An 18,484-nucleotide genomic window follows, 5' to 3' on the forward strand; every position below is an offset into this window, starting at 1 on the left:
TTGTGGAAGAGCCACACTCAAGGGGCCAAAGAGCCACATGTGGCTCGCGAGCCACAGTTTGCCGAGCCGCAGTTTGCTGACCACTGGCCAAAGCCCAGGAATATAAAACAGGCATTCACCATGAATCACATCATTAGCATAAACTTACCTGTGGGCCCCAGGATACAAAGATGCTCTTATCAGGTAGGATATCCCAAGGTTTCAGAGGTTCTCTCAGGAGCCAGTCAAGGTCCAGTCCTGAAGACCTTGGAATATGCACAGTTTAGGCAGCCCAGGCTGATTGAGTTAACCCTTTCCTGGGCAGTACCAGTATATGCAAATATTTAATGGAGGAATCCATCTATTCATGACATGTTTTATTGCTTATTTATTTGGATGTATGCAATTGTAGAATATTGTTTCTTTGAGTCCTTTCATCTTGTTGACTAACTTTTCCAACTTTGTAGCATTAACAGGTTCTGAAGTTATTTGGTCTTACTTAATCACTAATGAAAAAATTGACCAAAAAAACCTTAAAAGCATGTATTTCACACTTCTTTAATTCATTTTAATACATAAATTATTCAGAAAACATTGAATAAAACAAAACATTGATTGATATCTGTATATTTAGGAAATATTCATTCAAATGAAATAGAAAACTGTAAAATTTAAAACTAGAAAGCAATAAAGATACCATAGCAAGGGGCAAAATAATGTACATTCATAAGGAAGGGTTTAATAAGTAGTCTCAGGTTCTAAAAAAAAAAAAGATAAAATTACTTTCAATATAATAACTAGAAGTCTCAATATTTTTATAATGTAAGTTTCTTTTTTAAATTAAATAAAATATTTGGAATGTTTTCCATATAAATGCATTGAACAATAAGCAAGAAAATATAATTTTAAAAATATTACAAGAAATAATCTAACTTTACATAATTAAATAAATGGAATATAGAAATACTCAAAATTTACATAAGAAGCACATATTCAAGTAATTAAAATAAAATGCCATCATCATTAAGTTATAATAGTCCCCAAAGTAGGAAATGTTTGCAAATTTTGTAAATGAGATTAATTACATGTAAGAGGGCTGTACTGGAGAGCAGACAGAGAACATGGTATGTCTGAGATATGACATATCTGAAAATCCAAGTCTCAGAATAACTGGATTGCATTGTCCAAATGTTGTTTCATTGAAAATGAAAACATTCAATGGAAGGAATATAATATTAGTATTTACTGGTGAAATGTCTTTGTTCCATATGTGATTTCATTAAATTCCTGGGACAAAAAAAGTGGAAAGAATCCAGCCAAAAAGCAGCAAGGTGGTACAGAATAACATAGGTGAGCTACTCAGTGAAAGAGTGAACCCATCTTTGAGACCAGCCTGATCGTTCTACCTCCAGGGCCAGGTAACCAATGTGGGGTGAGAACATGGCCCGTGGATGCACAGACAACACTGATTCCTTCATGAACATCCATCTGGCCAAGGTCACCTACGTGGACCACTGAGTGCATTGTATGTATGAGCAGGGTGACCTGTTAGTGACAGGTCATAAAGCCTGCTATGCCACATCGTGCATCACCTCCCCACTCAGGTGCCACTTCAAAGACAAGGGCAAGAGATGGGTCTTGAGGAATTTTCCTTCAAAAACCATAAGTGTGGCTGTCTCTTTTTAGCAAGCCTTGATCCCCACTCACTTTCCTCCAGAATTGTACTAAGCCCTGCTACCTTTATGTTAATAATGTTTAACTTTTTATTCTTGAGAAATAATTTACATATAACATTATATTAGTGTCAGTTGTAAAATATAATAAATCAATATTTGTTTATATTGTGAAATGATCACCACGGTAAGTCTAGCTTATTACTCATCACTATACATACAATATTTACAAAATTTTTTCCTTGTGATGAGGAGTTTTAAGATCTACTATCTTTGCAACCTTTAAATATGCAATATAGTCATATTAACTATAGTCTTCACGCTGTATATTACATAAACTATCCCTATTACTTATTTATTTGGTATCTTTTAATCTGCTTGACTTTAATATTAAATTTAAATTTATTTTATTGGAAGCTGATAGGATTTTCTGTGAGCAGGAACTCTAGAAGCCTTTTGTGAAGAATATATATTGCATTCATCCATTGAGCATTGAGCCTTCTCTTTGGAACCATCCACTGATTATATGCTTTGCTGTAGCTCAATCTGTGAGTATGTGGCTTTGTGTGTCTGTGTCAGTCCCATGAGAGAGAAGGGAAGAGAAGGGTTGGGCATTTTTAAGAAGGGAAGGATACAGAAAAGCTATAATTTGTGCATTTTAATCAGACAGCGTCTCTTGATAGCATGCTTTTGCACAAACTCATTTTTATACTTTAAGGAATAGATATGTAAATGGTAGAATAAGAGAAATAAAATCTGGTGAGTTTACAGTTGCAATTTAAACAGTACTTCTGAAATTTTATTTAAGGATCTTATGAGGGGATAATTTAATACATTAAATGGAAAGATTTTAAATTTAAAGCATTTTGATATGTGATATATAACTATATTTGCAAATCATAAATGATGAATAATAATAATGCACAGGGAAATAGTTTATGAATAAATACAAATATATTCTATGCCTAGTTTCATGTGATATTATGACTTTTGTTACTAAGTAGTCTATACCTTTCTTTCAATAGGCAAGATTTTATTACAAAAAGGCCTTACTTTTGAGCATCCAGGGAGATTACAGAATGGTTAAGATGAGGGTCCATGTTCTTACTTAAATTTGGTAATTTACATTATGCTTAGGGAAATTTAAGGTATCTTTTCTTATACAATACATATGTTTCAATATTACAGAACATGACTACTTAGAAATATTCTTATGAAAAACTGTAGGCTTGAATAGGCTTTGCAAGTTCATTAAATACTCTGCTAGGTCCAGAAAATTAACCAATCACAGAAATGCAGGGATCCTTTTCCTGGTGATTACATTCCATAAAGCCTTCTTTACTTCCTTATTCCTGAGGCTGTAGATCAGAGGGTTCAACATGGGGATCACTGCAGTGTAGAACACAGAGGCCACTTTGTCCTGACCCAGCGAGTAGCTGGATGTCGGTCTCAGATAAGTATACATGGCGGTGGAATAGAACAGAATAATGGCTGTCAGGTGAGAGGCACACGTTGAGAAAGCTTTGTGCCTGCCCTCCCCTGAATGCATACGAAAGATGGAATAGAGAATGTAGCAGTAAGAGGTGAGGATGACCAGCAGAGTCCCGACCATATTCACTCCAGCAAAAGTAGAAATGATGCTTTCATTCAGGCGTGTGTCTGAACAGGAGAGCTTAAAAAGCGGAGGACTGTCACAGAAGAAGTGGTGGATGACATTGGAACTGCAGAATGGCAGGCTGCTTACATAACTTGTGTTCACCATGGAGTTCAAGAGTCCCGCTGCAAAAGCCCCTGCTGCCATTTTCAGGCAGACTGTCCTGGTCATGACCAAGGGGTACAGGAGAGGGTTGCATATGGCCACATACCGGTCATAGGCCATTAAGCCAAAGAGGATGCATTCAGTTGTGGCCAAGGCGATAAAGAAGTACAGCTGCAGAAAGCAGCCAGCAAAGGAGATGGTTTTCTTCTCTGACAATAAATCCACCAGCATCTTTGGAGTGGTGTTCGAGGTACAACAAACGTCCACAAAGGACAAGTTAGCCAGGAAGAAATACATGGGTGTGTGGAGTCTGGAATCAATCTTGATTAAGAGGATCATCCCCACATTCCCGCAAACTGTCAGTGTGTAAATGACAAAAAAGAGCACAAAGAGGATAATCTGTAGCTCCAGCGTGTCTGCTAATCCCAGCAGGATGAACTCGGTCACCAAAGTATAATTAGTTCTGGTCATGTATTACACATACAGTTTGCTTAAGCTTATATTAGGTTGAATGTCTCTTTTTTAAATAATATATTTTTATTGGTTTCAGAGAAGAAGGGAGAGGGCTAGAGAGATAGAAACATCAATGATGAGAGAGAATCATTGATCACCTGCCTTCTGCACGCCCCCTACTGGGGATTGAGCCTATAACCTGGGTATGTGCCCTGACTGGGAAACAAACTGTTATTTCCTGGTTCATAGGTTGATGCTCAACTACTGAGTCATGCCAGCCAGGTTATATGTATGATTTTTAAAAAGTTTACAAGCATAGTAGGACTGTTAATGAGGACATTCACTCATGGGAAAAAACCTAAGATAGCATAGCATAGTAAATAGAGTAATTGAAGTTAGATGAAAATTAGTGGGAAAATGGACAAGCATTTGAATTTATTAAGCAATTGTCTGCATTGAACCTGAATTTAAATTACTGTTCAAGTCCACATACTTCACTTAAGTTTCTGCAAATGCAACAAACAAATGATGTTTTATTTTTTTCTACCACCCCACATCCAAAATGTGAAGGATACAGATATCTTTGCTGAAGGGTCTTCCAATTTCTAAACAAGTATGTAGTTTTAACTCGAAAAAAATTTTCCCGCTCAAGACCATTCTGTTTATTCTTCAACTCCTAAATTCATTCATTGCCTCCAAAAAGTAACTCTCATGTAACCCAAGCAGCAAAATAGTCATTATTTCAAATAACCAATCTTTGACATCCTTCAATTCTGAAGACTGACTTTGTGATGTGCTATCAAACTATTGTTCTACTTACAATGTACATTTCAAAATAATGTCTTGTTGTAGCGCTTGCTACCTGTCCATTTTGGTGAATAACAGCACCAAAACCTTACAGCTATCTTCCCATTGTCTTACCTGTGTAGTCTATGGTTTTCTTTCTCTTTTTTATCAGCACTTCTCAGTTGTAGCTAAAAAGAAAATGTTTTTAATGAGGGACATCTGCAATATTGTCAATATACCCTCACTTTTAAAAGAGATGAAACAGTGAACATTTGAATGACCTATTTGTAAAAATTTGAGACAGCTTCTGAGAAAATACATGTTGCTCCACTTTTATTTTGTTTTCCTGGAAGAGAATTGGGTGACCACAGGGACTAAGTTATAGTGTTTAATTGTGAAGTTAAATCTCCAGAGGCAGAAACTTCCAGTCTCAAAGGAAAATAAAATATGATCACATGCAGTTATGTGGAATCAAACATTGCATCATGAAGTGGCTCCTGATCTCTGTATTACTTTAAAGACTTTGCCAACATAAAAATTGCCTATTTACATTGCCCGTCTTTTCTTATTTTCAGATGCTTCCAAAAGAACATAGCCCACTACTAAATTCTTCTTCTTCCTTCCAGTGTATTTGGTATGTTTGTGAGTGTGTGTTTGTGTCTGTCTGTGTCTGTGACCTTCCCTTTGTCTGGATAACTTCATCTCTAATCCAACCCTGTACTGGAGTGAAGTTAATGAGAAGATAAAACTAATATTCATCGTACAATGTTTAAAGCAAAACTATTACCTTTTGTGACAGCATGGATGGACCTGGAGCATATTATGCTGAATGACAGCTATCACATAATCTCACTTATATGTGGAATCTAATGGACATAATAAAATGACAAAGAAAATGGACCCCCTGGCATGGATGCATGGAACAGACCGACATATCTCAGGACACGGATGAGGGGAAATGGGAAGAGATTAACCAAAGAAGTAATGTGCATATATGCATAACCAATAAACACAGACAATAGAGTGTGAAGGCCTGGGGTAGGGCAGAGGCTTGGAGGAGGAAGGCTGGGTGACGGTCAGGGGGTGGGGAGATTGAGGGACATCTGTAATATTGTCAACAGTGAAAAAGAACCTATACCCTGAGCAAATAGGACATTGAATAAAAGAGCCTAATTTCTTTTTTATGATTTAAAACTTGTGTTGTTTTTCTGTAATTATTGTCTATAATTCTTATCCCACAAGGGGATAAAATTGCAGATTTTCTATACCTCAATTCACAAGTAAAACAATGTGAAGTAAACCACATGGAGCATCAGATGCATGGAGAATCTATTTGCATAGAGATGCATATGCAGTCATGAAATACTATATCACAATTTTCCATTTGAATTCTCAGTTCACCTCTACACTAGTCTTTATGGTTGGCATTATTATGTTACATACTAGAGGCCTGGTGCATGAAAATTCATGCACTGGAGGGGGGGTCCCTCAGCCCGGCCTGCCCCCTCTCACAGTCCAGGAGCCCTCAGGGGTGGGAGGTGACCCAGCGATCAGGGGAAGGTGACACCCCATCACACCTCTGCTTCTGTCACTGCCGGCAGCGCAAGCCTCAGCCGGCCCTGGTTACCTGAGCCTCGGGCGGCCCTGGGCAACTGGAGGGCTCAGGGGACTGAGGGTCTCCAGAGGCAGGCACACGGAGTGGCCGCACATCTGCCGCCCCAGTGGGGCTGAGGGGACTGGGTGCTGCCATCTTTTGAGGGCGTGACAGTCAATTAGCATATTCCATCCTTATTGGCTGTGGGCACCACCATCTTTGCAATGGTGTGAGGGTCAATTAGCATATTCCCTCTTTATTAGATAGGATTTTATAGATAAGGAAAGTAAGACATAAAGCTATTAAATGCTTTTTCAATGAACAAACTGTTAGGAAGTTGGAGAGTCAACCTGAACACAATTTTGTAGGAAAGAATTAATACCTAGCAACTTAAGTCTCCTGTCCAGTTTCATCTAACATTTTAGTCACTTAGTTACACACATACTCACATGTGTATATATGTACATGTACATATACTTTTCTGTGTGTATCTTCTGGCAAATCCAATCTTTCAAACTTCAAAGCAGTTAAAGTATCTCTGCATGTGAAGAAAAATCTGTTACATTGTGTTAAATATTGTTTAAAAACTTGATTTGCAAAGTTCCTAATCTCAAGCCTTAAAATCTGCTCTATTGATATCTATCAAATACATAATATTTATTTACTAATGTATGAAACTTAACAACATAAAATATGAACATACTTAAAAATAATTTGTAATTGAGCTACCAGAAATGTGAATTAAGAGAGACAGAAAGAAAATCAGCATAGTGAGTTATCATAGCAGGGGAAGGAGAGATTAATATTATTAAACCATAAACAAAACATGTCTAAGAAAGGAGATTGAATTTACTGAACAAGAGATTATAAATTAAAATCTTAAAAATGTTTATTTAAGGAAGAAGCAGAAAGAATAATAAATACAAACTTTCAACTAAAAATGATTAAATAATAAGTTGGAAACTTACTTTTTTAGTCAGGCTTATTGTACCATAGGAGTCTTAGAGAAAATTATCACTGTTTTTAGGTGAACAGTTTGGTGAGTTTTGACAAACACCTACTGTCTTATAACCACCACAAGCAACACGGAATATTTTATCCAGTTTGATAACTTCCATTGTACCCCTTACAGACAGCTCCAGCCCCTCTTCTGGTCTCTGACAACCACTGTGAAGGCATTGGTGTGATTTATGCCATGTTTTTTCCCTGTTCAGAATGGGATAACCATGTGTGGAATCATACACTGGAAGCCTTTGTGAATCTGGCTTCTGTCTCATTGCACTGTTTTGAGATCCAACTAGGTGGTTACTTTTATCAGTTTTTTCCTTTTATTATTAAGTAGTTGTCCATTCTATAAATGTAGCATCAGTTGATGGCCCTAAGGTCTGTTTCTAATTTAAAGTAATCATGCACAAAGACCCTCTTTGTGTGGACTTACGTTTTTATTTATCTTTGGTAAATAGGAGAACAGCTCTCCCCATTTTTTTCTTTTTCTCCCTTTTTCCTCTGCAAATTGATGTCTAATTGATCTCCTACCATTTAAAAAAACAACAACAAAACTATCCTTTTTTAATAGATTTAATTTTTTGTAAAATTTACTTGACCATATAGGTTTGGATCAATTTCTAAACTTTTTATGCTATTCTTCATTACTGTCTTGATTACTGTAGCTTCATAATACATCTGAAATCAGATAGTGTCTGTTACAATATGTTTTCCAAGATTCTGGCTATTTTTAGTTCTTTACATTTACTATTTAGTTTCAGATTATAAATTTCTACAAAAGGACTGCTGGGAGTTGATCATTATTGCTCTGTATTTGTAGATCAGTTGGGAGACAGTAGATGTCTTGACAGTAATGAGTCTTCCAGACCATGAGCACAGTATATTTCTTCATTTATATAGCTTTTAAATCTCTCTCATCATTATTTTGTTGCTTACAATATTTTGCTGTATATAGTTCTTATGCATATTTCATTAGACTTACCACTATGTGTTTCATGTTTTGATACTATTACAAATGGTATTTGTTATATTTAAATTTTGAAATTAATGTGTTATTTTTCTCCTTTCCAAACTTTATTCACTTTTTTCTTAGTTTGTTTTTCCCTTTTTGCTTATTGCACTGGTAGAACCATCAGTACCATGTAGAATGGAAGTGGTGAGGGAACACATATCTTTAGCTTGTTTACTGTATTAAAGGAAAGCGTTCATCCATTTTATCATTAAATATTATATTAGCTATAGGTTTTTGTATATTCCCTTTATCAAGTTCAGAAGTGATATTCTGTTTTTAATTTGCTAAAGTATTTTGTTATGACTAGATGTTGAATTATATTAAATCATTGTTTCTTCATCCACCGATATGATTATGTTCTTTTTTAGAATGATATTATAGTGAATTGCATTGATTTATTTTTGACTGTTAAATATTTATTTATGTGTTCATGAGCAAATCCTACTTGTTAATGATTTTCTATTTTATTTAAGTGAGATAAATATATATTTTATTGCTATCATTGTATAATTGCAAAAGAAAGCTAGTAGCCATTAAATGAATAAATTCAGGTGCTAAGTATTTACATGTGTTATCTCACTCCTCACAAGAATCTGATAAAGGGGGCAATTATTATTCACAATTTACCAATTAATAAAAGTAAGATTAAATAAGTAGCTCAATGTCTCACAGTTGTGAAGTGACAAAACTAACAGTCAAATCCAGGTGGTTTTATTTTTGTCACAACTCTCACTCCTATATCTTACCATTCAAGACATATTTCTTTGCAGTCACTCAGATAATTGAGAAACAAACAAAAATTAGGGTCCCTGGGATTCTTCTTAATAGCATTGAGCTTATAATTTAGAACTCCATTACTTAACTAAATGCTCGTCTTTAAGTATCTGATAGACATCATAGAGTATACAGGATAAATCTTTTTCTTTGTTGGTATAATTTAAGGATTTTTGTTGTTGATATTGTTTTTTAATCAAAGATCTCCCAGTGAAGGAGACATATGTTATATTGTAACTGGCCACATTATAGTCAGTTCATTATCTTTCTCATTTAAAATAAATCATTCAAGCCATTTCACTGGAACAAAAGTAATTGTTTATCCAAAGTCCTTCTGGGGCTGGGGATTATCTTGGGGCAATGTCCCACTTGTCACAAACTATGTGATAAATATTCATCCCTTACAAGATCTATTACAAGATGGATTCACTATGCTATTGCTCCATAACTGGAGAGAAAATGTTGCCAGTGTCTTATCCAAAATAAATTCTTTACTTCAAAATTCTAGATGATACTGAGGTAAGTGACTGATTCTCTAAAACATCAACAAAATATCTTGTGTGAGTATCACAGATAATATTGCCTTAGATATCATGTGTCTTCGCTGACTCCTAGGCTGGGGGAGTGAGTAGGAGATGGGGTGGGCCATAATTCTAACCTTACCTTAACCATGACAGTTTCCAAAATTCACTGCCTGATTCATCGTGTTCCTTATTGTTATGAGGGGGAAACTCACTGTGCCTATTTTGGAACTTGGGGAAATTCAATGGTCTAATGAAACTGAGTAAGCTAAATGAATTAAGCTAAACTTCATCAGCAGGATAAACCTTAGTTTCTATGGGCATAGAGAGTATGCCTATGTTATGTTTGTCCCATGTTTTGTCTGAGGTACAGTTATGCTCAAAGACTTAGATTGTCTTTGCCAATTTTTTAACACAGGTTCGCTGCTGGAATTGTAATTTGTAACAAAAAGATTTCACAAGCCAATAGCATACAGGATAATATCTCTTAATGAGTCAACAGAAATAAACTACTCCAAACTAATGATAGATTCACTATGCTACTGTTCCAGGCAAGGGGAAATAAATAAAGTCTAACGTTAGTTGTAGTGTACCTGTCCACGAGTTGGCTCTCAGAGGAGTCAGCTAAGCCACACAAGAGCTGATGTCTAGCAGTCAGCATTAATGGAAAGTCCTTTGTTGCTAGAGCGTGATGCTATCCTATCAGAACAGAGGTGCTGATGTTGGCAGGCAAGATGATCTCCTTCATGAGACTGATTCATGTTTCCACTGCCCACTAAGACTAGTCCTGATGTGATAGGAGCTAATGTCCTAAGGTGGAGAGCTGTGTAGGTCAGCAAAGAGTAGCCTTGCCAATGCCAAACACTCAGTAAGTCCTCATAAACTCTTGGTATCTGAAGTTTAAAAGTTCATTATGTCATAGTGGCTCCTCAATCTGCTTATATCAATAAGCACTCAGTAGCACAATAATTTTAATGATATCATCCTGACATGGCCTCCTCAAAGCAAAACAAAAAAATCACCTTTAGATCAGAACAACTTCATTTAAACCATAAACAAATGCAGCAGGTCCTCTAATAACACTGTTTTGTTCAATGTCATTTCATAATAATGTTGATGTGATCCTGTAGGAACTTAACCTTGTTCATATCAATTAATCTAGAGCAAAACTGGTTTTGTTTTACTTCATTTCCCCCAAATTTCAATAACTTATTTATGATGTTAAGTGAGGACTTACTATAGATCAAAATAATGTCATAAGCCATACAAGTAGATCAAAATGACTTTATTAAGTCATAAACAAGTCAGGTATATTTCAAATCATAACAAATAAATACACAGCATTTCTATAACTGTCAGAGAACTTATTATTTTCAAATCAGATGTTAACATCAATAATTATAATGACATTAATAGTAATAATAGATACATTTTAATACATCTATAGTATAACGAGACCTGTAAAGAGTGCTTTGTTATCTATAATCCTGGTTTCAGCATTATAGTATATTATTAGGCCAGTTAAGCAAAACAAAAAAATGTAGGCATAAAGAAGTTCAATGACTTATAGAACATTAGATATGGCATCAGAAGTTAAACTCACTTTTGCCTATGAGTGTTTAACCACTACAGCACAATGCCATTGGAAAAGAAGAGAGAGCACATTCTATAGTCATACTTCAAATAGAGTAGCAAATAAAAATCCACTCATGGGCACCAACAACAGCTTTGTCTGATGAGATTTCCTTGGAAATCAGTGGGCTCAAATTCTTTTAGGAGATTTTGGCTCAAAGTAGTGTGGCATGAATCCTTCAAGAGAAATGAAATATTAGGGATTTCATTTTCTTAATCAACAAATCCTCTAAACAATTTTAATTTCATGGGCACTCAAAGAAGGAAAGTTGAACTTTGATCCCACAACCCATTTATGGAAATAAGGTACACACAGATTTAAGTCACTAGTAAACATGTCACTTGTTGAATGATGTTGTGAATGTGACTTAGTCACCCAATCTGAAAAATAAGAATAGATTAGATAATTACTGAGGTTCTTTCCAGCACTAACATTTTTTTAAATAATATCTTATAATATTCTTACAGCAGTAGAAAATATTTCAACACCATAGGCACCAAAGTATTTTGGGTAAGAAGTAAAACCAGGACTCTGTCAATATACAGGGTGTCCCAAAAATGTATACACACTTTAATTATTAAAAATGCAGTGTTTATTAAAATATAGTTTATTTTCAAAATGTAGTAGAATCTACAGACATTGTGTGTCTACATTTTTGGGGCACAGACTGACATACCTTGATGTGGAGTTGAGGGGATGAGAAGAGATAAACCAATGAACTTATATACTAATATGCATAGCCATGGACGTGGGCAATAGGGTAGTGAAGACCTGAGAGGGTGGGTAAGGGCTGGGTGAAGACAGGTGGGGAAATGAGAGATATCTGTAATACTATCAACAATAAAACATATATTAAAAAGTAAAGAAAATGACAAAAATAAAAACAAACCAAATATATTAGACAGAATGTCATGACTATAATTTTATTATCCTTCTTTAGAAGGGAGAAGAAAGATATTCTTGATTCATTGATCACTGGAGTCAACTCACGTATTCCAACACCATCTATTTTGGATGGGAAGAACAAGAAAACCAAGATGTTGGAGAGTAATTATACCATGCCAACTGAGTTCCTACTTGTTGGATTCACAGATTATCTACCTCTCAGAATCACACTATTCTTGGTATTTCTCATAGTATATACACTAACTGTGGTGGGAAATATGGGCCTAATAATCCTATTTCACATCAATCTAAGCTTGCAAACCCCCATGTATTATTTTCTCAGCAACTTGTCTTTCTTAGATATCAGCTATTCTACAGCAATCACTCCTAAAATGCTGGTGAATTTCTTAGCATCCAGGAGAAGCATCTCTCCCTCAGGCTGTGCCCTGCAAATGTTTTTCTTCGGTTGTTTTGCTGATGCTGAGTGCCTCCTCCTGGCAGCAATGGCGTATGACCGCTATGCAGCCATCTGTAACCCACTGCTCTATCCTACCCTCATGTCTAGCAGAGTCTGTGTCTGCTTCATCGTGCTGGCATACCTCAGTGGAAGTATGACTTCGATGGTACATGTCTGCCTCACGTTCACGCTGCCATTTTGTGGCTCCAATATTGTCAACCACTTTTTCTGTGATATCCCACCTCTCCTGGCTTTATCATGTGCAGACACCCATATCAATGAGCTTCTGCTCTTCGTCTTATGTGGTTTCATTCAGACCAGCACTTTCATGGTCATATTTATCTCTTACTTTTGTATCCTCTGCACTGTTTTGAGCATCAAGTCCTCAGGTGGTAGAAGCAAAACACTCTCCACCTGTGCTTCCCATCTCGTAGCAGTCACCCTATTCTACGGAACACTCCTGTTTATGTACCTACGTCCCACCACCAGCTATTCCCTAAACACTGATAAGGTAGTTGCAGTGTTTTATACTGTTGTTTTCCCCATGTTTAACCCAATAATCTATAGCTTCAGAAACAAGGACGTAAAAAATGCCCTTCAAAAACTATTAGCAAGAAACTGAGAATTTCAATCACTGAAAAATATTTAAAGGACAGCCTGCCTTTCCAATATCAGCATGATGACTATGCCATGAACAACTTGTGTCAACTATTTTAAATTTATTTCCAGAAATAAAAATAACTTTCCATTTTCACTCCTTTAAAATGCTTTCATCCTCTCTTATGGAAATGTTCTCTCTAAAATATTCTACTCTGTGAAACATTCCTGAATTAAATAATATTTACTCTTCAACTAGTGTTCTTATAAAGCTTTGTACTCTGATTCATTATATTCTTATTTTTAATTAAATTTTTTTATGTTGACATTATTGCAGGTGTTCCCCTGTTTTCCCCCCTTTGCCCACCTCCACCCACCCCCACACCCCCTTCCCTTGGCCTTCACTACACTATTGTCCTTGTCCATGGGGTATGCATATATGTTCTTTTGCTAATCCCTGCACCTTCATTATCCAGTTACCTACACCTGCCTCCCCTCAGGCAACGGCCAGTCTGTTCCATGTACTAGTATTTATGCTTCTGGTTCCATTTTGTTCATAATTTTATTGTGTTAATGAGATTCCACATATTAGTGAGATCATATGGTATTTGTATTTCTCTGAGTCATTATATTCTTTATTATGTTGTGTTGAAGTTATACATTGACATATCTGTCAACCCACCCATGTTAGAAGCTCCTTGCCATCAGGGAATAAATACTTCGGTTTATTTTCCAACACCTATGTAGCACCTGGCATACGGGTTATTTTGAATTGTTCTTTTATTTTAGTATACTCTATGTTCTAAAAAACCACATTACTGAGCTGACTTCTAATCATTCTTCCATTGTACTAAGGGACATACCTTCTTTAATAGTGATCTATTTTATCTAAGAGTTATAATTCATTTTTCAAAATAAGTTAGTTTAAAATAAATAAACCACAATGCATTGGTAAGCCATGAAAGAGTTTTTAATATAAAACGTTAATGAATTGATTGGTTACATTGGTTAATGAAATTATATGAATGTTTCAGGTGTATAATTCTATAATACATCATCTGCATATTTATTGCGTGTTTACCACCTAAAGTCAAGTCTCCTTCCTTCACCATTTATCTTTCCTCCACCTCTCCTACCTCTCCCACCCTCCTTTGCCCCTGGCAATCACCATAGTATTGTCTGTGTCAATGAGGATTTATCTTTGTTGTTTTACTTAATGCCTTCACCTTTTTTACCCAGCCCCCAACCCTGCTTTTCTATGAGTCAATTAAGCTCTGAGTTTCTAAAAGCAGCACTATTGTCTCTTTGAGCTAATATTTCTTTTGGGGGGTGGGGATGGGGTAAGGAGAAGACTACCCTGCACATTTTAGGGTGTTTAGCAGCATTTCTGGTCTCTACTTACTACTATAAGACAAATGAAACCATTAAAGTGAGTATTAATTGAGAATCCAACTTTCTCTTGGCTGTAAACACTGTGAAGTAGCATGGCGAAGACTTCCCATAATTTATAACTGATACATTGCTATTAGTTCTAATAAATTTGTTCTCTTGTGATATAGTAATATCTTCCATTTTGTATCTAAAGCATGTTAATGTTCTATCAGTATCTTCACAATAGGATGTCATAAATCTTTAAATTTTGTACAATATTTGGATTGACATGACTTCATTATTTTATTTATTTGCATATATTATAACTTACTCTAATTATATGTTAAAACTCCATCTACACTATGAGTCACAGTTTGTATCCCCAACGACATGCAAACTAATTAACAACAGACTGCACAAAGAAACATCTACTACCCTTTCCAAACACACAAATAATGTGTATATGATCTGTTTGATTGAAGAAAGCTAAATATAAAATTAAGTAAAAGCTAATAAAACTATGTGAAATATCTGCAAAATCTCCACACTATCCCCAGCTCTATTATTGCCTATTGAATTGTTAGAGAGAAGGAAAGCTGACATTTTATATAAATATTCCCAAAGAAGAGCATACAATTCAATTAATTCTCTCTCTCTCTCCCTCTCTCTCGCTGTGTAATCATAAAACTTTAATGTGAATGGTTGTTAAAAATTTTGGGGTATGATATCATGCATAGCTATTGAGGAGACCTGCTACTCTGATTAGTTCCAGTCCCAGGAGACCAGAAAAGATGCTAATGATCCAACCTGCGGACACCTGAGATTCCATCTATACCATGAGACACAGTTTGTCTCTGCAAGCGAAGGACCAAACATAAAAAGTCTGGTGTCTCGGCAATAAGTGCTTTAAGGATCATGAAAAGATGGTTTTTCTAGATACACTGCTTACTCTTGACCTTTCTGACCCATGAGTATGTTTGGAAGAGGTAATGTGGGTTTATTTAAGCTTTTGATATTTCCTGTTGTCTTTACACTAAAGGAATCTGTTACCAACTGTTATGATTTCAGTACCTTTTCCAAATAGACAATTCCCTAATCTGTGGTGTATTTATCTTTCAACTGTTCTTTTTTTGTATTTACACAACATCTGTATTTAACATTTGTGTGTGTGAGTGTGTGTATTTTTTATGGTATTTAATATTTGGTTTATTTACAATCTACAGCTACTTGTGTGTTTATAAATTTTTTCAGATATTCTATAGAAAATGGGATATCTGAGAATTTTTATGTTTTAGCTATATTACAGGGACAATCATTTCTTTCCAATCTTTCGTAATGATAGGTTTTGGAAATTTTTTAGATCTAACTTAATTTTATAATTCCAATAGTGATATTCTAAGAATTATTTTCTATTTTCCCTGAATCTGTGCCTACATCCAGAAAAATCAGCTATGCCAATTACTACATAAAAACAAAGATTGACAAACTAAATCAGGGTTATTAACCTTAAGAATATTGCCATTTTGGACTTAATGAATTTTTGTGGTGGTGGCATCCTGTTCATTGTAAATTAACAGCAGATGTCAGTAACATTCCTCCTCCCCAATTAAGACAACTAAACAAGTATCTAGAATTGTCAGATATGCCCTGGGGTAGAGGAAGGAGGCAAACTTGACTGAATTGAGAACCACTGGAGTAGATTTTTAAAAAAGAAGAACCTAAAGTATAATGTGTACAAGAGATACAGGGACACAGACAGATTGGAAGGAAAAAAATGGAAAAAGTTACTTAGGGACAGCTGGTGTCACTATATTCATATTTGAAAAAGCAAACATTAAGGAACAATATTATTTTTAAAAAGGGATTCTTCTTATTGGTAAATAAAAATGATTCTAAATTTGAATTTACTTATTAATTTGCTTCAAAATACTTGTAAGATAGCTGATGAAAGTGAGTTAATAAATTTCATAGATCTAATTGGAGGTTGTTAAATAGCTCTCTGAGTAATTGACAGATCAATCCAATAAAAATAACAGCATAATCAATTTAATTGAGCAGGTAGAAATACATGGAACACTATGCCACTCATTCTCTAAAATACACATGGAACATTTAAAAATTGATTATATGTTAAGTCATAAAACAAACTTTAATAATTGAAATCCTACAAAGTATATTCTCTGATCACAGTAAAATTTTAATAAGAAAAAGGCACTTAATCACTCTTCATATGTAAAGCAACATATTCATGAAAAACCTATGTTTTAAAAATAAAAGTGTAAAATTTAAAATATGTTTGAAATAAATCAAGTTGAAAAAGTAAGAAGAAAGACAATAAATAAAAATAGAATATATAAATTAAAAAATTATTTAATAAAAGAATAATAAAGTAATTATTCTAAAATAATACCAAGAGATAAAACCGTAGCAAAACTAACAAGGAAAAAATGAGAGTAAAAACAAATTACCAATTATTTAATAAAGAATAATAAAGTAATTATTCTAAAATAATACCAAGAGATAAAACCGTAGCAAAACTAACAAGGAAAAAATGAGAGTAAAAACAAATTACCAATACCATAAACAGAAATGAAAATACCATTAGAGGTTTTATAACTATTAAAAAATTCCTAAGGTGATATCTTAAATTAAATAAAAAAGTTCCTTGAGAAACAAGACTTATCAAAACAAGTCCAAACCAATTAGATTATCTAAATATTTCTAAATATGTTTAAGATACTGAATTTATAGTTATAAAAAATATCCTGCAACCTTAGTGCACTGGTGGTGGGAATGCAAACTGGTGTAGCCGCTATGCAGAACAGTATGGAGTTTCCCCCCAAAATTAAAAATGGAACTGCCTTCTGACCCAGTGATCCCACTTGTAGGAATATATCTTAAGAATCCTGAAACACCAATCAGAAAGAATATATGCACTCCTATTTTCATAGCAGTTCTATTGACAATAGCTAAGATCTGGAAACAGCCCAAGTGCCCATCAATAGATGAGTGAATAAAAAAGCTGTGGTACATGTACACATGGAATAATACGTGGCTGTAAAAACTAAGGAACTCTTTCCCTTTGCAACAATATGGATGGACCTAAAGATTATTATGCTAAGTGAAATAAGCCAGTCAGAGAAAGACAAATACCATATGATCTAACTAATATGTGGAATCTAATGAACAAAATAGACAGAACCAGAAGCATGTATACATGGAACTGACTGCCAGTACTTCAGGGGAGGGGTGTAGGGGGACTGGATAAAGAGGGTGAAGGGATTAGCTAAAGAACATGTATGCATCACCCATGGACAGGGACAATGATGTGGTGAAGGCCATGGGAGGGGAAGGCGGGATGGGTGGAGCTGGGCAAGGGGTGGGCAGGGAGTGAATCATCTGCAATACTGTCAACATTAAAACTTTGTAAGAAAAAAAAAAAACATCCTGAAAGAAAACTTCAGGTGTCTATGTGTCTCTCATGATGTATTCCTAATATATAGGCAATAAAGGATATAATTTTAAGATTCTTTCAGAAAGGAAAGAAATTAAAATTAATTTTATGGAACCACTGAAACACTGATCTCAAAACCTAAGAAGGACAATACAAAGAGAGATAATTACAGGCTAGTGCATCTTATAGCAGAGAAACCAAAATCCTAGGGAAAATAATCTATACTAATAAAAGGGTAATATGCAAATTGGACTGGATACCAGACATCTTACAGATGTCCAACTTCCTTCTGGACAAAGCCACAGTAGCGGAGGCTGAGGCATAGGCGGTTAGGGGCGATCAGCTGGCAGGGGAGCAAGCAGTTAGGGGCAATCAGGCCAGTAGGGGAGCAAGCAGTTAGGGGTGATCAGGCTGGCAGGGAGGGCAGGTAGGGAGCCATCAAGCCAGCAGGGGAGGGCAGTTGGGGCTATCAGACCAGCAGGGGAGGGAAGCTGGGGTCGATCAGGCTGGCAGGGGAGTGGTTAGAGCAGG

The 18,484-nt window shown here is 35.4% G+C and overlaps 2 protein-coding genes across 2 annotated transcripts; one reads left to right on the forward strand and one right to left on the reverse strand.

The window, feature by feature from the left end:
* Positions 1–2,937: 2,937 nt before the first annotated feature.
* LOC102252888 (olfactory receptor 5F1) lies at positions 2,938–3,882 on the reverse strand. Its single transcript, XM_005885081.1, has one exon. It carries the CDS (start codon positions 3,880–3,882, stop codon positions 2,938–2,940), a length of 945 nt encoding a protein of 314 aa, XP_005885143.1.
* Positions 3,883–12,226: 8,344 nt separating this feature from the next.
* On the forward strand, positions 12,227–13,153 carry LOC102239487 (olfactory receptor 5AS1). Its single transcript, XM_005885117.1, has one exon. It carries the CDS (start codon positions 12,227–12,229, stop codon positions 13,151–13,153), a length of 927 nt encoding a protein of 308 aa, XP_005885179.1.
* The last annotated feature ends 5,331 nt before the right edge of the window (positions 13,154–18,484 follow it).

This window comes from Myotis brandtii, unplaced genomic scaffold, assembly GCF_000412655.1.
Source record: "Myotis brandtii unplaced genomic scaffold, ASM41265v1 scaffold892, whole genome shotgun sequence".
In the NCBI taxonomy this organism is placed as follows: Eukaryota; Metazoa; Chordata; class Mammalia; order Chiroptera; family Vespertilionidae; genus Myotis; species Myotis brandtii.